Consider the following 22,023-nt stretch of genomic DNA (forward strand, 5'->3'; position numbering starts at 1 on the left):
TATATAGCATTATGAGTATCTAAACCTAAACAAACTCTAATAAACAACTTCTAATAAATAAAATACTAGTTTCCTAAACCTAATCAATTTCTAATAACAACTTTTAAATAAATAAAATACTAGAAACTAAAACCTAGAAGTCCTAAAAATATAAAGCTGCCAAAACTAACAATTCTCTACTAATAAAAATATAATATTATAAAATAATTAAATTTTATGAAATTCAAGATCTTGGAGAATTTCTGAAAAATCTCCCTGCATCATCCTAAGTCTCCACCATCTCTTATTCTCTTCACGCTGACAGGAGACTTCCGCAGACTGCCATCGACTGCGACTCTTGAATGAAATTTCACTTCTTTTTTTCATCCTCCCAACACCACCATTTTTTCTCTCATTATTCCGGCAAAGGGAACCTTTCACTTAACTAGAACAAAGGAGAGAATGAGAGAGTGATTGAGCAATGACAGAGATAGGAGAAAACAAAAAGGAAAGAGAGAAATAAAGATGAAAAAGAGAGAGAAAGAGAATTAGACGAAATGGTGGAAGTCGACCAGTGGAATTGTCGTGAGAGGAGAGAGGAGGTGAAAGAAAATCTAAATTTTGTTTTTCAAGAGTCTCCATTGATGGCATTTTGCCCTGCAATTCTTACCGTCCAAAAGAGAAAAAGTGACGGCGAAGACTACAAAGATTAGATTTTCGCACTACAAAAAGCTTTGTATCCCAGATTTTTTTCTATGAATGGGTCCGCCCGAATTTTTCAATAGCTGCGAGGGTAAAATAATTTATCAAAACAAGGGGCTAACCCATACCTGTGCCCGTTGGGCACGACCACTACTATCAAATATGTTAGATAAGGTGTTGTTTATGTGAAAATAAATTTAAATTTCTAATTCATTAGAGCTGCCACGTGCGCACCACACAAACGAATATTTCTAACACCAGCAAACATGTTAGTAATCAATTGCACATTTATGGTGCATTTGGATGCAAAATTCTTACCAAAACTGGAATTTGGTAGGAATCGTGATTCTTTGGTCTATTTGACTACCGAAAATCCTAAGACTCTTGAATTCTAAGGATTCTTAAGTCCAAAATTTGCATTGGACCAAAATCCCACCCTACTCCCTAAGATTTGGTAGGTTTTGAATTAATAAACTAAAATTTCAAATTTAAAATAAACAAAAAAAATATTTCTTTCAGAAAATATATTTTTCTACAAAATAATTATTTCAAAAATATATATATTTTTTCATAATCCATTATTTTCCGAAAACCATTCTGTCTGAATTTTCTTTTTCTTGAAAAGCCATTTTTGGTTCAAAAATCGTTTTTTTTTTTTCTCAAAACAATTTTATCCAAAATTGATTTATTCTGAAATCCCATTTCCCTCGAAAACTGTTTTTCTCGAGATTTTTCCCGAAAATATTTTTTCCAAGAAATTTTTTTTCTCAAAAATCGCTTTTTTTCCAAACTCGTATTTTGAAACAATTTTTTCAGAAAAAACCGTCTCTTTTTTCTCGAAACTGTTTTTTCTTCTGAAAAATCGTTTTTTTCGGAAAAAAAACCAGTTTCCAGGAAAAATGGTTTAAGCTACATCAAGGGTTTCATTGGCCATGGCCTTTTTCTTTCCTCTACCAGCTCACTTTAGGTCTCTGACTATTGTGATTATGATTGGGTTGGGTGTCCGTCTACTCGTCGTTCCGCTACTGGCTACTTCAATATGCTTGGCTCCAACCCTTTGTCCTGAAAATCCTAGAAACAACCAACGGTTGCAAAATCTTCTGCTGAGACAGAATATAGAGCTTTGGCTCAACTTACTAGCGAGCTTCAATGGCTCAAGTATCTTCTCCCTGATATTGGGATTGATCACACCTCTCTTATGTCAGTTCATTGTGATAACAAAGTTGCTCTACATAGCGCTGACGACCGAGCCTTTCACGAGCGGACCAAGCGTATTGAAATAGATCGTCACTTTGTTCTTGAGAAGATCAAGGCTCAAATTATTGCTCCATGATTTACCCCTTTGGCTGAACAACTCGTTAATATCTTCACCAAACCACTGGGAGTCGATGCTTTCAAACATACAATTGGCAAGTTGGACATCACTTCCGTTTCTGCTCCAACTTGAGGGGGAGTATTAAGGGCACCACCCATATCCACACCAGGCCCATCACCATAGGCCGAGTCGAGACCCCAGCCGAGAGCAGCAATGAAGCCAGCTCAGAGGTGCAAACCGACCACTAGGGTTTCTCACTAAACTTGGATAACTACTCATGGTAGTTATGATTTCATGTGAGTTAATGTTGTGATTTTATGTGATAAACTTAGTTAGGATTGAAGTATATTTCATGTAATCTTATAGTAGTTGATAAGGCTATGTAAAAATATAAATACCATGTAACCAATTAAGTAATACACAGAGAAATATTTTCTCAAAGCTATTTCTTTCTCTTTCTCTCTCTCTCGGTTTCTAGCTCCCTCTCTCCCTCATTCGATTATAATCAAAAGGCGATTTACCTCTTCACATCCCTGTTTTATTGTAGTTTCCATCTCTATGAAATATTACTTTAAAATTGTTAAGATATTGTCTTCGGAAACAAAAATAAATAGAATGGAAGAGGGGGAGGAAATAAGAGGCTTGAAACGTGTACTAGGTACCCTTTTCTTAAAGCATTATTTTCCCCCTCTCGATCGAGATTACTCAAAGGTTACTAGGCAAATTACTTCCCAAAATATGAAAACCCGCTGGGGGGGTGAAGGGAGGGCCCCAATTGGCAGAAAAGAAAACCACAACCCCCTAGGACTGTCCTGCGCTTGGAAGAAGAAGTAAAAAAAAATGAATTAATATAGTGATAGTTTGATTCTTCATCGCCGTAATAAATAGGAGAGAAAATTGGGAATATGTTTCTTAATTTTTACAAAAGAAAAAATGATAGGAGTGATTCGCTATGACACCTTCACTAAAAAAATCCTTTTGTTGCTAATCATTTATTAGGAAAAATTGAAAAGCTCAACAGGAAGGGGGGAAAAAGGAAATAATAGTAACTGGGTCTCGGGCATCTACCATTATACCTACAATGATCGGCCATACAATTGTTATTCATAATGGAAAAGAGCATTTTCCTATTTATATAACAGATCGTATGGTGGGTCACAAATTGGGAGAATTTGCACCCACTCTTAATTTTCGGGGACATGCGAGAAACAATAATAGTTCTTGTCGTTAATGTTAATAAAGTGAATATAGGTGCTCATCGTTCATTGGTGAGAGGTGAACCTTAAGATAAAGAGGGACCAAGTTACTATTATTTCCTTCTACTCTATTGTAGGTATTATCGACTAATGTTGTTGAACACAATCAATTTGTTGGGCACAATAAAAATGTTTGTTGTCAAATGATATCCGAAGGATTTGCAGTTATATAAAAGGAAAAGGTATAACAAAATCTCATATTTACAACCAATTCATTCAACATTTCCTTTTTTTAGATGATAAATTATCATATTTAAATCATGTGTCAGATATACTAATACCCTTCCTCGTCCATCTGGAAATTTTAGTACGTTTTCGATAAAGCCTTCTCGTAGAAGTATTTTCACAATGCTTTCGGGGATAATAGTATATGCTATTCGAACCATTTCTTTTTATCCATGTGTGCATTTCGTATAGAAGTTATTATGTCGGCAATAGTGTCCTTACCCATGATGAACTATAATTATCGGTGCCTCTGAGTTTTGATATAATCAACATGTTTTTTTTTCTTTTTTTTTACTTTTTTTTTTATGAATTACTAAGGGATATACGTGATACACAATCTACTAAATGATGAATTAGTAGTTGTTGTTCTTTTTTCTTTAGTACCTTTAGTGGTTCCTATACCTATCATGTTCCTTGGATTATTTACAAGTGGTATTCAAGCTCTTAGTTTTGCAACTTTAACCGCGGCTTATATAAGTGAATCCAAGGAGGGTGATCATTGACTAGCTTTCAAAAGAGTTTTAGTCTTTCTTTAGCCTAAATGTATGGGCGACTCAAGATAAGCATAAGCTATTTTGGGAACATATAATATATTCAAATATAGTATATACAATTTAGAGTAGTAGCAAAAAAGATTCAGATATGATTGATATTAATCATATCCAGGAATTGTTAAAAAAGAGATCTTGAAGATCTTTTTTCTAAGATTTCCGGCCCATTTATGTCATACCCCCAACGAATATTCTATTTCGATTTGTTCATTCAATTACAATATTATGATTCCTACTTTGAATAAAAATTGTCATGCTACTTGGTTCCGATGTGCGATTAAACAAAAAAATGATGTTTTATATTCTATAGAACGATTGTCATTTCATTTAAGTTAATTCAATGATTGAAAAAATTTCTAATTAATTACATGCAATTTGATCAATTAAATTCTGATATTGTATTGATATATAATGTAGCGCCCAGACCTTCAAGTCAGAGAATCGGACGAGTTAGAACGCCGAGCGGATCCAGTGGCTTCATTTGGGATTTGGTTTCAAATACTTATTTTGATTGATTCAGATAGCTCATTGGACAATTCTCGAAAAATTATGAATTTTGACTGGTCACACGAAATTATCGGACATGGTTTGGCTATCGAGTCGTATTTGACAATTTTTTTTGGTATCGAACTTAGCGGGACCATATAGTTTCTTCATGGTTGCTTGTGGGATGAAAAAGAAAGGAAAAGGCTAAATTGGGGGTCATAAAGTAACTCGTGGGGGTTGAATTAGTAACAATATAAATGTGGCGGGACTCGTTAATGTGTTATATAAGGACCAGGGACTATAACGTAAATTATGTCATATGGTTCCTTATATGTTGAAACGTGGCTCCATTGTTGTTGAAATGAAACTAAACAAGCTCATGTGTATCCTGCATGCCATTACAACGTGTCCCACGGCTAACTAATGGAACTTTAAATTATTTTGGATATGACCCCACTCACCATACACACTTAACACATGCTAGTCTCTGTTGGAATTTCATTTGGGAGATTAACATAAAGGGAGGGACAATGGATTTTGGCCTTAAGGTGCTTGAGGGTTTGATGTTTGATTTTACTCTGTCAATTTCTTCGCGTCTGGTGGTCGGACTTCAATGAAATTTATTCCAGGTAATCCTATTCGACTTGTTCTACATATTTAGCAGTTTAGAATTTTCAATTTCATCCAAATTTGGTGGATTTATGATGGTTATATCGATAACTGTATAGTTATACTAATTTCATTTGGGATCAAAATTTGGAGCTATTTAGACGATTATTATTCAATTTTTTCGAATGGTTTGTGTTCAGAAACATGTTTAGGAGATTGTAGACTATTTCGGGGTGTCCAAATATAGACGGGGTGGTGCCGAATTATTTTAGTGTTCGAATTTCATATTTGGAATAGTTTTGAAAATGAATTGGAATAGAGATGGTTACCCGAACTTTGTCGTTTTAACATAAATGGATAGGTTGAGTTATAGATTCATAACATTAGGTTCATTTTATGATTTGATAGTTCAAGATTCACATGGAGGCGGAATCGCTTGATCTGTTTGATCGTTTTGTGTGAATTGTAAACACGTGGTGGAGGAATCGCTTGATCTGTGTTACGTGTAATGTGTTTTACCACGGGCATTGGTTGGTCCCCTTGTTTATTTTATGTTATGGATTAGCCATGAATTATGTCAAGGGTTACACTCGGTGCGTGGCCAGCCGTTTGGTAACGACCATTCTAGTTTACCTGGAATGGGGTCCGGAGAGGATGGGAGTTGGGGTATTTTCCTAATAAGAAAATACTAATTCCCTGAAAGTGGACACTTGTAAAAGCTTAGCTTTAAACAGGGTTTACCCTACCTTGAGACATGAGAACGCTCTTCTCCTTTGGGTTGATGGGACCTTTAAGAGGGCTCAATTCTTGTAGCTTTGGGAGCCTATCAGATCATTTAATACTATTATAGGTTCATGCATATGTTTGGGTATTCTTCGAATGGTCAATGAGTTACCTTGCGAGGAAGCGTCAGATCTGACCGGAGATAGGACGCGCCTCAAGATGAGATAATTGTATCGCTGTGGGTATATGGCTCTGCTACACGACGATGCTCTTATAGTCGTCTGGGTAAGTCATGACATATTCTAAGCGTATCATTGTTTGGGTGAGATTTACTATTCGATGCGTATTGAGATCACAAGCCAGCCCGATGGGCGATGATGACGAAGGGAGAGTTACGAAAGCTCTTACCGGAGTATTACGTGGATCCATGTGTACACTGCAGTAGTCAAACGTTCGATAAGGCGCCGCCTGCCTACGCACTAACAAAGGCCGAACGGTTCTTCCTAACCGAATAGTAGGTGACCCCGACTGAGGGCGTATTTAGTCGTGATCTTGGTAAGCTAGAAGAATGATCTTGCTGTATTGCTTTGCTTCGTGTGCATGTTGATATCTGATGGGTCATGAAAATGTCCCATCAGAGTCGTTTAATTTAGATGAGTTAGTTCGTTTCGATTCTTTATTATAATAAAATGGTTGGTTTTCTTGATTAGGTGTCTTTTGTAGAGTTATGTGTGAAAAGTGATTAAATACGGGAGGAAGTTACTTGAAGGGCATTTTGGTCTTTTGGACACAAGGGTATTGTGGTAAATTTGGCCAATATCAGTGCATGGGTAAAAAAATAGATTCCGAGACGATCCCGTAGGAGAAAACGGAAGTCAATTCGGAGTCCGGATGAGCAAACTAGGCAAAGTCAAAGTTGGAGTCAAAGGAAGTGGACCAGTGGGACATTGTTGGGCACAATTCGGGCATTCGGGATGAGGTGTGGTGACGTGGCACGTCCTGAATGCACAAAACGGACAGAATACCGTGGTCCCCTCTTTTCCCACTTTTAAGTCCCTGAATTTACAGAAATGCCCCTCCTTTTTGTCCCACTCATATTTCAACCTATAACTAATTGACAAGTGGCCATCTTTTCACCACAACTCTCACAAAAAATTCCAGATTTGCCCCCAATTGTACTAGTTGATTCTTTAGCCAATGCTTATCTATTTCTTGAGTAGAAAGCAACCCTAACTTCCTATTTTAACCCTCTTTCTCCCATTTTCTCCCAATTAACTCCTAAAAAACCCTAACCAACCCATCTATAAATAAATCTCTACCTCTCTCATTTCTCTCTAGACTTCAAAAACCCTCTCAAAAGGATTCCTTCTCTAATTTCTAAGCCACTTCTCATTCTCTCTTCTAACCCTAAATTCATTTCTTCTACTACTTTCTCTACCACCTTCATATCTTCTTTCTAATTTCTTTCTACTTCTAATCTCTACATCTAACCTTCTAATTTCTTCATCCAAACTTCTAATTTCCTCATAAATCTCTTCTTCTTCTATCTCTCTTCTAAATTTCTCTTCTTTCATCTTCTAAAAAGCTATTATTTGGAGTTTGGGATAATATTCTTGGAACGTTTGGAGCTAATATTGGACATCAACATGGAGGCACAAGGAGCTATGGATCTAAATCTCATTTGGTGATTTCTTTTCATTATCTTTTGTAATTCCATTTACTTTAGAATTTCAATGAATATTACTTTAGATTTCATAAGTAGCTAATCTTGTACCTAGGGTTGTAGAGGAAACCCATACTTGGACTTATTTTGAAATATGTTATTGATTAATGAATCCTTGTATTGAGCCTCAATGCCTATTAATTGTCATTTCATATAGATTTTATGGTCTTTTCAATGTTCATGCTTCATAGTGAGATATTTCATGCTTTTGTTAAGTTATTAGATGAGGTATGCTTATTAGATGATGAATGATTGTTAAGGTATATAGGTTTTATATGATAATCAATTAAAAATACTTGATTTTGAAATGTGTTATTAAAGAATATCTTCCGAAATCTAAATAGTTTATTATGTTAGATTTTGAGTTATATATGAACAAAGGAATTTATTGATTGAATGCATGTTTTGGATAGTCCATTTATGTGGTGGAATCAAGAACCCTAGATTTCTTTCCAACCTTGATTTCATTCTTCTTTAGTCTTTTTATTGTTTTCTTTTTAAAATAGTTTTTTAAAACAAATCAAAATTAATGAAAGGGGTTTTAATTTAAGATTTAGATAAAAATTACTTGTCCCTTGGAACGATTTCCCGATTTACAAACTTTACTATAACTTGACCCCTACACTTGGGGAATAGACCTATTTTGGGCCTATCAATATCTCTGTATATATATCTGTATATATGTAACACTTAAAACTATTAATATATTAAAATGTTGATGTGTGTGGTGCGGGTAGGATGTCTAGGTATCCTACTGAGCTAACCTTCGGGTTTACTCATTCCTATTTGTTGTTGTTCAGTTGCAGGTATTGGTGACCCGGAGTGACATAGTTTACTTCGACGGTTCACATTATGTAAGATTATAATTTATATTATATTTTCAACATAATCACAACATTAATATTATATATGTATCATCTAGAATAGTTAGGATCGTTCCCTCACTCGTTTGCGATTGTACACATGTAAATAGTATGCACATTATCACTTTTTATTTGATGCTATTGTTAGTTAGAAGTTTGTGAGATATGTATGAATGTTGACAGGTTTTTCAGGTTTGATATGTTCAATTTATAGAGGAAACTCTGTCCAAATCCAGTCCCTTCTGTGAATTGTTCGTATAAATGAATTCAAATTGTTTTTATTTTTATGAAAACCTATTTTGGGTTACATATATTTTCCGAACATATTTTCAAAAGGTTTAAACTATATTTGATTTTTCGTTGTGTTTGTTCTTGATTTGTAACCCGTGATGAGAGTTTTAGCTTGGGTTTATATTTGAAACTGGTTTGAGTTAGTATTAGACTGAATTTCTTTTATAAACTGTCGGGCAAACCGTGATTCGGAACACGGGGCGTCACATATAATGATTTAGGCTAATGAAGCCGTCTATTTGGATTCATGCAGGATAATGATTAAGAAAGGCCACGGCTTTGGGGAAAAAAGAAAATTCTCCGGGGAATAAATTCTCGAGGGAATCTAGATTTTTTTGAAAATTCTTCACGGAATAAATTTTTGTGGGGAATACAGAATACATTATTTTGAAAATTCTCTTCCATCTCATCTGTTCTCTCTGCCACTTCATCTTCTCGACACCTCATCATCTTCTCCGGCGAAAGTCGCCGGCCGGCCAATTTTCCGGCCGGCGACCTTCAAACATAATTTTTTTAAACATTTTCCTCTCTCTAGAATAGATCTAGAGAGAGAAAAGAAAAAAATTAGAGAGAGAGAGGAGAGAGAAAATAAAAAAATTATGTTTGAAGGCCGCCGGCCGGAAAATTGGCCGGCCGACGACTTTCGCCGGAGAAGATGATGAGGTGTCGAGAAGATGAAGTGGTGGAGAGAGGTGATGAGATGGAGGAGTCTTTTTTATAGCATCTTCTAAAATTAGAAGACCCTTAGCAATAAAAAGAAACTTAAAAAGTCAATCTCATTTGACTAGTTTCAAGAAAAGTCTTTATTCCCCTGAGAATTTTCTTTATTCCCCAAAGCCGCGCCCTTAAGAAAAGGCAAAGAATAATTTACAGATGAGAAAAAATAGGTTAGGGGGTTGTTGGAAAAAATGGGAATAAATTATCCATTTTTATACCACATATCCTCCTATTTTGACACCAAAAAATGAAGTGGTTTCTAGAAAAGAAAGGAATTTTCAGAAATTTATTTGTAATGTAATATGATAATTTTGGCAATAACCATTTTCGAAGGAAGTCGAGCTACATTTCTTTTCAATTTTCATACAAAAGTTCTTATGTGTTTCCACACCCTTTTGAGACCTTGAAAAATAGACAAATTCACTTTCTTAGAAACACATACAAAATTCTTCACTACAAAAAGGAGAATGGTAACCCCATCATCAACCACTTCATTTATGAATTTCATAGTAATAGAAATACATGTCCCACCGAGACAGAATTTGTAACTTGCTATTATCTTGCCTAGCAGGCAAAGATTTACCTCTGTGGAACGGTTGATTCATTCGGATGGGCAAACGTTCAAGCAGAAGTAAAACTCCTTCCACTTTTGTTGGCAAAACGACACCTTAATTTTAGGAGTCCCTGAATTTTTCGAACACCTGAACTTCAACTCCAATGTCGGACTCCCAAATTATTTACGTGTGTGATGTGATGTACGTGTGAAGGATTTTGATTTCAACTTTTAACTATCAATTATTAGTTCCAAATATAAAATTTAAATTTGATATTAATTTAAAGAGAAAAATTTAAAAGGATAAAAATAAAAAAATAAAAACAAAAATTAGAGAAAGAATTAAAAAAAAAATTTAAAACAACAAAAAAAAATTAGATTAAAACAAAACAAAATGGGGTGGGTAGGGGATCCACCCCAAATGTGACATTGGGGGAGTCACACTTTGGGGCTGGGAGCCCTTTAGCCCGGGCTACCAAGTCGGAACCCGGGAGGGTGGGCCTCCCATCCCCACAGGGAGCCTAACCCGAAGGCTTTAGGCTCCGGAATTTGAATTTGAAAGACTCCTCACCTACATTGGACTTGTAATTTTTATTTAGAAAATACAAGGAGTTATCTCAAAAGGGAAGTTTTAGAGGCAATGCCCAAACATGTTAAAGGCAATGTGTTTTTTTACCCAAAATTTGGTCAAAACAAGTTGACCGAGTATATGCCTAAATTTGAAGGTGTTGTCATCCACATCGTCTTTCCACTTCTTCTGGCAAAAAATCGACCACCAGAGTTCAACCGACAAATTTAATCAACAACATTAATTCTTCTTTTTCTTTTCCTCTTATCTTTTCTCCCTCTCCACCCTCTTTAAACTCTCCGGTGAAAGGGCTCCCCATCACCAGAAAGTTTACAGAGAGAAAAGATAAGAGAAAAGAAGAAGGAAACAAATTATGGTCCGACCGACGACTTTTGCCGAAAGAAGTGAGAAAAAGGAAGAAAAAGAAAGATTTTTTTTTTCATTTGTGATGGTCACCCCTGACGACTTAAAGGCGTCAATAATACATTAGGTTTAACATTGATTGAGGCATTAAGAGAAAGTGTACCTAACAAAAAAGTAGTTTTTGTAATTGACACATAGTTTGTTAAACCACCCATAAGAGCGATATCATGACTTTGATTTGGAGCCCAAGAGCAACTCCAACCCCAGTCTGTCTTAGGCCGAAAAAACCACTTTTTCACCCAAAATTTTGGCCTCAGCTCAGCCTCTAAAATTCAGCTCCAACCCCAGCCTCTCTTGAGTCCGAAAGTTTGAATTTCCCAATTTACTTAATAAAATTCAATTTAAAAAACATTGATTACAACTAATAATTGATTAAAAATTTAAAACTACTTAAATACGACTAAATAACAATAGAAAAATTAATTAAAAATAACTAGAAGGGGTTTCTTGAGTCTCGTGGTAGACCGTTGAACCAAGCTTCTCGCGGTGCTATAAGTATTCGTGCGGCATGTTCGTCGAGAAACCTAATATCAATCTTCATTAAGTCGATCCCATATTGTCGGTTCTTGTGTTCCTTATCTGCTTGTAGAAAATCTTGTTGCATCCGTAGGGTCTCTTGTTGAACCCGTACAACTTTCGTCAAAGTTGTTGATCTCTGTTGGGATTCTTCATCTCTTTTTTCCCAATATCCCTCATTCTGAGTTTTTGAAGCAATAGAATGTGTGGATGGTTCACCAACTCTTGCATTTGCTTTGGCTTGTTTACGGCCAATTGGTCTTTCCTCCGATTGATTGGTATTAGAGTCTCTTTTGCCGGATGTTGACTCTCCTGGCATGTCTGCCGTCCACTTGTTGTGTGTCATCAAAATTTTGTAACTGAAATAAATAAAATATATATTAAGTATATGTTATGAAGTGAAAAGATAGAAAAAAAGAAATTAAAAAGATCGAAACAATTACCCAGTCATAATCGTTTTTCCCGCTTTTTGGAACTTTATTTATTATCATCAAAGTAGATATAAAACTTTGACATTCCGAGCTTATCTCACTGAAACGAGATTTACAACTTCTAAGTGCGTTGAAATTTCATCCGATATTTTTTGCCAAAATACTTTATATTTTTGACTATTTCCGACAACCGCATCAAATGTGATTTTCAAATAACAATTAGCAAGTAAAATATCTTCATCTGGTTTATACGGTTCCCGTCTAGTTATCTTTGTTGAAGTTGTCCCTTCTTGCACCGAATAATCATCACATACTTCATAATCATCAACCCCTAATTGAGCCCACGGGTAAGTAGAATTAGGGGACAACATTTCCATATAACTTTGGTTGTCGAATTTGTTGATGTTTAATGGATCCATAAGAGAATAAATGAAAAGATGAAAAAAATTTGAAAGAAAGAGGGATAGAAATTAAAAGAGAGATATAAATGAAATGGAGAGAATCAAGAGAGATGAAAGGAAATTGAGAGGATGAAGAGAGTGTGAGATTGAAAGGAATGGGAGTGTCCCCAATGTGACCGTTGGGTCCAGTGGGGACCAAGGAATGAAACTTCGGTTTCGGTGGAAACTTCGATGAGTCCAAAAGTGGAAACGTTTCGTGGAAACGTTTCGGTCTATGTAGAAACTTTACAAATTTGTGGAAATGTTAGTATCCTTATTAATGTCTCTTTAATATGAAAGGTTAGTATCTTAGAAGCCTAATATGCATTAAAGTAGTTAATTTAGAGGCTAAATGTAATTATTCACCTCTAATAACCCTAAAACACTTATGTTAGGGGCTAATTTGCAATAAAATAGTTAGTTTAGGGGGTAAATTGAGATCATTTAGGGGCTAAATTAAATTATTCACCTCTAATAACCCTAAACCACTTACTTTAGGGGCTAATCTGCATTAAAGTAGTTAGTTTAGGGGCAAATCTAATTGTTTTTAACCTATCCTGTTAGATTGAGGGGCTATATATGCACTTAAGAAATTGTTTAGGGGTTAAGTAACAAGATGATTGTAAGTATACATCAGGTTCTTTAAGGCGCCCCTAAAAATAGTTTCTGGCACCCCTTCAAGACATTGGGACAGTGAAGGAACGGGTGCCAGATAACTTTTAAGGGGTGCTTTTAACTTTATAACCTAAAAACCCAAAACCCTAACCTTTCTTCCAACAGTCGCGCGTCTCTCTCCTTCTTCTTCTTCTAGGAAACCCTAATCTCTTTCTTTTCTTCTTCTTCACCCTAAATCCACCCATAAAATCTGAAACATGAAGCTATGAAGAAGAAATCAAGAAGGTTTGATGAAGAAATCAAGAAGAAAACGATGAAGAAAGCGAAATTTCGTGAGATTTCGGTCGAAATCTTACACGAAAAGTTTGTAAGTGTATTTTTGTTTCGATGATCTGAAAAACAGAAAAATTTCAGTCATTTCGACCGAAATTTTTCGACTTTTGATTCCTTGAGGGGACAACTTCAGTCGCCCCTAATGTTAGGGGCCATTGAAGCGTCGGCTAGGGCCTCCGCCCCTGCCGACCCGCACTAGAGGGCCGGGCGCATGCCATAATTTTGAAAATTATGGCACCGGAGATGCTCTAATATACACACATTGCCTTAACCATTTTAGGAATGGAGTAAGCAAGTAGGGGTGTGCAAAAATAGACCGAACCAATCAAACCAAACCAATCCAAACCGGTCCAGTCGGTTTTCAAACCAAACCAAACAACGAGTGGTTTGGTACGGTTGTAGATTTCCAAAAACCAACTGGTTTGGTTCGGTAAGTGGATGCACTTTTTAGGAACCATTAAAACCAAACCGAACCAGTCAAGTTCAATTAATACATATAATTATATATTTACATAATTTTTTCTAAAATACATCTATCATATCTCTATAATTTCATACAAATACATATCTTTCATCAAGTTGCTATAAATAAGAATAACTACTACCCATACAAAACAACAACACTACTACAATATAATGTTACTAGCTAGTATTAGATTAAAACAATTCATGTATTATCAATGTTACTAGTACTATATAATATTTCGGTGGGGGACCTGCACATGTCTTTCGTGTTTCAAATGTTTTTTCGATGCATTATGTTAGTTTGATTGTTTCTCCAGATTTTTCAGGATTGTTGTCTTGATTTTATACGTCAATGTATGAAGAAAGTAACTCGATTCGCCGATTTTCATGGAGAACAAATTGCGTTTTATGGATGGTTTGGTATCCAGTAATATCCAAACCGCTTATGATGGTTTGGTTAGTAACCGAACCAAACTCTGACCGGTTTGGTAACGGTTTGAAAAATCACTAACCAAACCATGAGTGGTTCGGTAACAGATGACACAAAAATACCGGATACCGAACCAACGTACACCTCTATAAGCAAGCTCTCGCCCTTTTTACAACTTTGGGCACTGGTATAAAATCTCCCATCTCAAAATTCACCTGTTTGTCGTGATATCTTTTACCGTCTGCAAATTGGAAACTACGGCGATTTAACCGGTGTGAAAAGGTAGGAATCAGGAGGTAGAGAGAGAGAGAGAGAGAGAGAGAGAGAGAGAGAACTGACACATTAATCAATTTCATGAAACATCGAAAAACGAAACCACAATAAATCTGTTTCTATCTCCACACTTTCTCTCTCTACATCTCAAATCTGTCTCAAGTTTCCTTGTTGAGGAGGCTGTGTCTGTTTAACAATGGCGATCGCAGCTGCGGCAGTGGTGGTTCCTTTAGGCTTACTCTTCCTTCTCTCCGGTCTCATTGTTAATCTCATTCAGGTTGGTGTTACAGATCATTTCTTCACTCTTTTCTCTCTCTCTCTCTCTCTATAACTAGCTCTGTTTGTCCATTTTTTATGAATTCAAATTAGGTTTAAGTTACTTTTTCACCTAGATTCGTTTTCAATGCATGCTCTTCTCTCCCAATTAGACTTCTGAGATTATTTTGATTTTTAATTAGAAATCTGTCTCTGGGCTTTTGATGAAATTTTCATTGTTGGATTTATACGAAATCTCAAGCTGAAAATTAATGGACTTGTCTTTTTTTTTTTCATTTTAACTTTCAGGCAGTTTGTTTTGTTCTTGTTCGTCCAGTTTCAAAGAGTATGTACAGGAAGATCAATAGGGTAGTTGCAGAATTGTTGTGGTTGGAACTTGTTTGGCTGGTTGATTGGTGGGCAAATGTTAAGGTGTTGTTTTTTCCTTGTTTATTGCTTCTATTGTTCATCTATTTTGTTTGTTCTTCTTGGCAGCAACAAAACCAGCTAAAAGGGTTGAAGTAAAGACCCCCCCATAATGTAAAAACTAAAAAAAGAAAGAATCATTTTATTTCTCTTTGAGGCCATTTATATTTTATTTGTTGTAAACAATCACACATCGGTGGTGAGACAGAGTCTGGTGCTCCTGTTAAGAGGTTATTCACCCTTCTCTAGTGAGGCCTTTTCAAACGGTGATGCCGAGAAGTGCCAAAGGGGACAATATCACTAGCAGCTCAGAAGGCTAGTCCGCATCATCTTATAACATCATTTTATTTTTTGGTTAAAATTTATATTTTATTTGACCTGAATGCAGCAGAGTTTGTGGGTTCAAACATTTTAGTCTTATTGGTTGTGTGATAGTATCCAAGTTTACTTAGCAAGGATTTCAGAGAAATTATTTCTATCCCAACATTCTTTCTGTTGATCCCTTTTATGTAGTTGATTTTCTTGCTTGATTAGTTAATTATAGTTTTTCGTACATCGACAAATACACTTTAGTAGCTGGAGATGTGTGAGACAAAGAGTGGAGGGGATTTCATTTACTGGAATTCTTAATAATGTTACATGAGAAACTGATAGATTTCTGGTTGCAGATAAAACTCTATATGGATGCTGAAAGTTTTAAATTAATGGGTAAGCGGAATTTTGAGAATTTCTGTTGTTAAAAGTTATCTTGCCCTTATATGTTGAATGAAGCATGTAGGTGTTGTATCTAAAATTAATAACTTTTTCAGGTAAAGAGCATGCACTTCTCATAGCAAATCATAGAAGTGACATTGATTGGCTTGTTGGCTGGGTTTTGGCTCAGGTGTATATCTATATGTTTGTAAATTGCGCATACATAATTCCTGTTAATATTGTTAAATTTTAGGTCGTCTTACATAGATATTATAGCCATATGTTTCTACAGAAACCATATAATTCTGAAGTACTATAGCAATGTTCTATGATATCATGTTTGATTTTCCTTTCCTTTTTCGTAACTTACTAGTTTAAAATCTGATTATCACAGCGGTCTGGTTGCCTTGGGAGTGCATTAGCTGTCATGAAGAAGTCATCGAAATTCCTTCCGGTAGGTTTGCCCCTCTGACATTTATTTGTCTCATTTTGCCAACATATACATGTATTATGTATATATTAAGGTAACATTTACAGTTAAGCATGAAAGTATGATGGTTTTGTAAACCTGCAACTTTAAGATGCATCTTATCAGATTTATGAAAGTCCATATTCCAGATCACTTTGTATAATAACTTTTAATTTCTTTTGTACTTCCTAGTTACTAACTTACTAGAAAGGCACTTACGAAACCTGAAAAATCATTTGGTTTTAACATTGGAGAAAGAAGTGTGTTAACTAAATCTGAAAGATGGAAAATGATGTAACATAGGAAACCTTTCCTTTACTCTGTAAATTTGGCCTTTGAACTTACATCTGAGAGTTCCGATCTTGAAGCTTCGGTCTCTATAATCCCAATTATATAAATCACTAATATTTCCATTTAGTACATAACAATTTTCATGGCTCCTTATTTATTCCGCAGTTAACTTTGTCACTTGCTTTTGTTTGTTAATATATTTGGTGCGTTTTCATTTTTTTTCCTTCTTCCTGGCATAAGAAGTCACTGTAGGCATGACAAGACATGACATGGTCTCGTCATCTCATATTTTGGCCCAAAGGTTCAGCTATATTTATCTGTTTGCGTCATGCAACTCTTTTCTATAAATAATAAGTGTGGTTCTCGTGTGCAGGTCATTGGCTGGTCGATGTGGTTTTCTGAATATCTCTTTTTGGAAAGAAGTTGGGCCAAGGATGAAATTACACTGAGGGTACAATAATATTTGAAGTTCACATTTTGGGTTCTACTAGTCAATCTTGTGCATCTCATATGGCTTTTCCTTTCTATTTCATACCACAGTTAGGTCTTCAACGACTGAAGGACTTTCCTCGCCCTTTCTGGTTGGCTCTTTTTGTAGAGGGGACTCGTTTTACACAGGCGAAACTCTTGGCAGCTCAAGAATATGCAGTTTCAGCTGGGTTGCCTGTGCCTAAGAATGTTTTGATTCCTCGAACAAAGGTCTAATTCTCATTACCTTGGGGCAGTTAATTTTAGTATGTGATTTGTCTTCATCATTTCTAACTTGTTTCATAGCTTTTCAGCATGTTTCTCCTTTTCTTTGTCAAACTCACAAGTGTACAAGACTATGCATAATAACATTCTAAAGCTGTGGTAGCCTTTTGTTTCTGATGGTCAAGTATTAGCTCCGTACGAGTCCTTTTATTCAGATAAGAGTTTAGAACATTAGTAGTTGGTTCTTTTCTCTCAAAGTTGCTTTTTAGGAAGCACTGTCTGGCCAAAACAGTTTGATGACTTCATCTTAAAATTTTCAAAGGCATTTAGGTAAATTATGTGGCAAAAAATAGTTCAATTATGAGAATACATTTTGATAAAACAAGGAATTCGTTTTCCAATTACTCTAGTTTGCTTCTATAGTTGTCTGATATTTGAGGTGGTGATACAAATGATTTTATTATTTAACATTTTATTAATAAAATGAATGAACATATTAAAGTAATCTTCATTGTAGAATAATTTGAGGTAGAGTTGATGTGGAAGATAAGTGATGATTGTGTTGATAGCTCGGACTGGAGAGCAAATAACTATGAGACTAGTTCTCTGGGGCACCGATCAAAATGGAAAGAAAAGCAGTACTGCAGTAGTCTGTGGGTTTAATAGGAAGAGTACTGGGTACAGACACAACATCACCCTGGAAAGTCAAACTCCCGCATCCTGGGTCGTTAACTGCATTACAAAAAACATGACATTGTTGGCCACTGTTCGGCTGATGATTATTCAGGTTCAGAACAAAATGGACGTAGCCGAACAGATAGGACTACGTATACTGCTGTAAAACATGGTTGTATAGCAAGCACTTCGATTATGTTGTTAAATTAGGTTTGAGGTTTCTAATCCAATTAGTATGGACCAAACTTGGGTGAGTGGCTTGTCATGGACTCGGATGACTAGGCGACTGGGGTCGGGTTTGACCTAAGTTCCACCTTCAATTGTATAGGTCTTTAGTGGGAAAGCATTTTCCTTGTCATTAAGGTTATAGTCGTGATTCAATAAATTGAACTGGGTTTGTTTTATTCCGCTGGTGTTTGGCCTACACAATTAGATTTGTAGTAATTCGTATTATGCCTGCTTCTGCTTCATCATTTTGTTCTTTACTCACTTGTCTTTATTGACTCTGGAGTCTGGACTACCCTACATGAGAGGTACTTGAAAGTGACAGCTTAAAGTTGTTCCTCCGGGCTTATAGAGAAAAAAGGAAAAAAGAAAAAAAGTAGTCCATTAGATTTCTTGTTGGAGCCTTGGAGGCTGGAGCCAAGCATCCCCTAATATGTTGTTTTAGAGTAATAAGTAACTCCAAAGTTACGATTGTGTCTCTATTGCCACTGAAAACAACTTGGCACACGTGTGAAGTATATACACTATTAAGCATTTTTTCTTTTTATTTTGAAAGAACCACTGCATTAATAATATGTAGTAGCACTGAGGTTAGGGAGTTTCTCACAAAAGATGTGCTGCCTGACATGGTTTTGTTGTTGACTTGTTTCTAGGGTTTTGTTGCATCAGTAAGTAATATGCGCTCCTTCGTCCCAGCTATTTATGATGCTACAGTAGCTATACCAAAAAATCAGCCCTCCCCTACGATGTTGAGAATCTTGAAGGGGCAACCTTCTGTGGTAAGTCATTCAAGTCTAGGCTCTCTCTTGCAACTTTATAGTTCATGGTCATTTTAAAATGGGAAATTTGGTAATTTACTAAATACCCTCTAACTTAAAAAGACTGCCCAGAATTCAACGGTGGATAGATCTAAAACTGTATTTGGTTAAAAAGGATCCATATGTTTATCATTTATGAAGGTCGTTAATTAACGTTAAATGGGTTTAGATGCATACCCAGAATTTTGTTTAAAAAACAGACAGTCTTTATTGGAATTATTTTGTATGGTCTGCGATCAGTTGCAATGGTTTCCAAACAGCTTGCAGTGGTTTGGAAATAGTTTGCAAACCATTGACAAATGTTTTGCAATGGTTTGCTTTAAATCTGCATTTAAGGCTCCCCTATGAAACTAAAGGAGATGATTGAATTCTACCAAGCTAACATTGTTCAGATATTCTGCTCCCCACCCTTAGGTTAGCCTGAACTAACTGAACAATCAAATAATCAACATTACTTTCATTGTTTCACATGCACACCTTGGCCGATTTATTTTCTGTAAGACATTTGTCCATGGTGTATAGGCCAATAGGTCGTCATGCTATTTATTCTCAGTTATCACACATCTTTTCTTGGTTTAAAGATACACACACTAGCACAGAATGCTCTAGTTGAAGAAATTGACTCAGTGGCGAGGGTAATAAACAAGAGAGTACAAAACATTAATGTGTTCATTTTGTCACATCATTTGTGGGATAGTACTTTTGCTGAATTGAAGATGTAGAATAGGATAAAGTTAAGATATAGAAAATCCACCACGTTTGAGTAACTTATAATGAACGTAATGACCACTGGATTTATGCATAAGGCAGCGAATAGGTGGCAATCAGCTTGAGTTTGTCTCTGTTACTAAAACTTCTTACTTCTGCAGATACATGTTCATATCAAGCGACATTTAATGAAAGATTTACCGGAGACGGAGGAAGGTGTTGCGCAATGGTGTCGAGATGTATTTATCGCCAAGGCATGTCAAAAGTGATCTTGCCCCCTTTTTGAACTTTTAGGTTTCTCTTCCAGTAATTCAAGCTATAAATATGTTTTATATTAAAGCAAAACTTTTATATAGATGCTACTTGCTAATCTAAAATAAAACCTTATAAATTTTTTTCGACCAAACTTTGCTTCTTAATTTCCTTGTTACTGATTGTCTTTTCTCCTCACTATTATCCATGACAATCAGGACGCTTTATTGGATAAACACATAGCAGATGACACATTTGGTGATGAACAACTTCAAGATACGGGTCGACCAAAAAAGTCTTTATTGGTAATGTTCTTTTCTGACGGATTATGATTGATTTATTTTATGTTTTACTTATTGTTATAATTACCTGAAAAAAAATATATAACTCTATTTTCTACAAATTTCTAAAAAAAATGCTGTACTAATAGTTCACTCGTCTGGATTTGTCTGCTTATTCTAGTCTTTTTTTTATTCGATTAGGTTGTTACGGGTTGGTCTTGTCTTCTTATATTCGGGGCAACAAAATTCTTCCAATGGTCTTCACTATTATCATCATGGAAAGGAATTGCAATCTCTGCAACCGGTTTGGCAGTCGTTACGGTTCTTATGCACATTTTAGTTGTATTCTCTCAATCTGAACGATCCAGCTCCGCCAAGGCAGCAAAATCCAGGCAAAACAATGGGTCAGTGTCTACAGAAACGAGCCAAGATAAACAGAAGTAACTGACCAGGGAACATCCGAAAACCCATTGAAGCATTCCTCGTAATCTTTTCGGAGTCTGGAGGTCAGTAGATATAGTTTATTCTGTGGATCAAGTTAAATGATGAATACATATTTAGGGCACTTATGTGTTGTTTGTCTTTCATTTATCTCAAGTAGTTTGTTTTCTTCATCATCTTTCTATGTAGCCTTTGATTTTTTGTGGCAGAAAACAAGATTGAGTGCATATAATATTCATTAGCTACTCTTCTTGTAGTTTAGGTTAGGTTTGATATTCAAGGAAAAAAGGTCCAAGAGTTTGAATCTCGAAGATGCTACACCTACAGGGGACCGAAAACCTCAATTTTGTTTTCTGCGGAGAAACCTCTATAACTAGCTGTTTTATAAACTATTTAGGATTCACTGGTAGGTATCGTAGGTGAACCCTATCGCAAGCCCACCTTCGGAGTTTATGTCAAGATGAAAATTTTGTACTGACCCGGGCAATCCTTTGGATTGAAAGCCCCAATCTCTGTTTTAGTAGTCATACTTAAATCTCAAGGTATCGAATCGACCACTATTGGTATAAAACTTTGTTGATGGTTTGTGAAAAAGCAATGCTCTTGCCCATCAGTCCATTTCAAGTGCCTTTTTTTGTGTGCAGATATCGAATTTACTAATGATTTGCAATATATTGAAATTAAATCAATTCTGGTTAAGTTCAGGAGCTCTAAGGTCCATCAGAAATTATATTTTGTATGTTTCACAAAAATATTTAATGTCATTCATATGTTCATTTAATTTTTGTTATATCTATGTGAATCAAATAACCATATTCTATGATGTGTTGAATGTAGAATGTGTATCTATGTACTTGTATTGACCGGGCTCCTTACTATTATTATCTTTTTTTTCTAGCTATTTACTAATGTGGTTTTCTCAATTATGAATTTATGATGTCTTGTTTACTCTTTTGAAGTCTTTCTAGTAATATAAATTTCAAGCGAATCGGTAGTATGACAACAAATTTGTGAAACACATATTGAAACTACAGAACATGCATTATTACCGTACGACCATGCTCGGCGTATATGGTTTTATTTTAACACTTATTCGGAAAACATTATATCCATCTTAGAATGGATAACTACATGGAACACACCATTGAAAGACAAAAACATCATTCATATGCAATTATTCTCTGGAACATCTGGAAGGCTCGATGTAAGACTCAGTTTCAACATACAAAAATAGTAATTCAGAATATAATTGTACAATTCTAAACTATCCCAATATCACACCAAAGAGAGCCATGCCAAAACACATTTG

The 22,023-nt window shown here is 35.6% G+C and overlaps 1 protein-coding gene and 1 long non-coding RNA gene across 2 annotated transcripts; both read left to right on the forward strand.

Annotated features, from left to right (window-relative positions):
* The first annotated feature begins 5,014 nt into the window (after positions 1-5,014).
* Positions 5,015-7,700, forward strand: LOC147543666 (uncharacterized). The gene is made up of 2 exons (XR_015223499.1): positions 5,015-5,207; positions 6,557-7,700. It is a non-coding gene; the product is annotated as an uncharacterized LOC147543666 (long non-coding RNA).
* Positions 7,701-13,439: 5,739 nt separating this feature from the next.
* Positions 13,440-20,959, forward strand: LOC147543667 (1-acyl-sn-glycerol-3-phosphate acyltransferase PLS1-like). Its single transcript, XM_086635162.1, has 12 exons — positions 13,440-13,614; positions 14,372-14,764; positions 15,052-15,174; positions 15,837-15,876; positions 15,978-16,051; positions 16,256-16,315; positions 16,995-17,072; positions 17,162-17,320; positions 18,868-18,993; positions 19,902-19,994; positions 20,211-20,297; positions 20,475-20,959. Exons 2-12 carry the CDS (start codon positions 14,684-14,686, stop codon positions 20,715-20,717), a joined length of 1,164 nt encoding a protein of 387 aa, XP_086491288.1. The 5' UTR covers positions 13,440-13,614; positions 14,372-14,683; the 3' UTR covers positions 20,718-20,959.
* Positions 20,960-22,023: the final 1,064 nt, after the last annotated feature.

Source organism: Eschscholzia californica, unplaced genomic scaffold (genome assembly GCF_041429995.1).
Source record: "Eschscholzia californica isolate CP2 unplaced genomic scaffold, dmEscCali1.0.p SCAF_4, whole genome shotgun sequence".
Taxonomy (NCBI): Eukaryota; Viridiplantae; Streptophyta; class Magnoliopsida; order Ranunculales; family Papaveraceae; genus Eschscholzia; species Eschscholzia californica.

Bases quoted from the DNA above. Each gene is read 5' to 3' on its own strand.
- LOC147543667 (XM_086635162.1), top strand. From the start codon at position 14,684: ATGGCGATCGCAGCTGCGGCAGTGGTGGTTCCTTTAGGCTTACTCTTC. The intron at 19,995-20,210 runs GCATGTCAAAAG...CATGACAATCAG, and splicing joins GAGATGTATTTATCGCCAAG to GACGCTTTATTGGATAAACA. The intron at 20,298-20,474 runs GTAATGTTCTTT...TTATTCGATTAG, and splicing joins GACCAAAAAAGTCTTTATTG to GTTGTTACGGGTTGGTCTTG.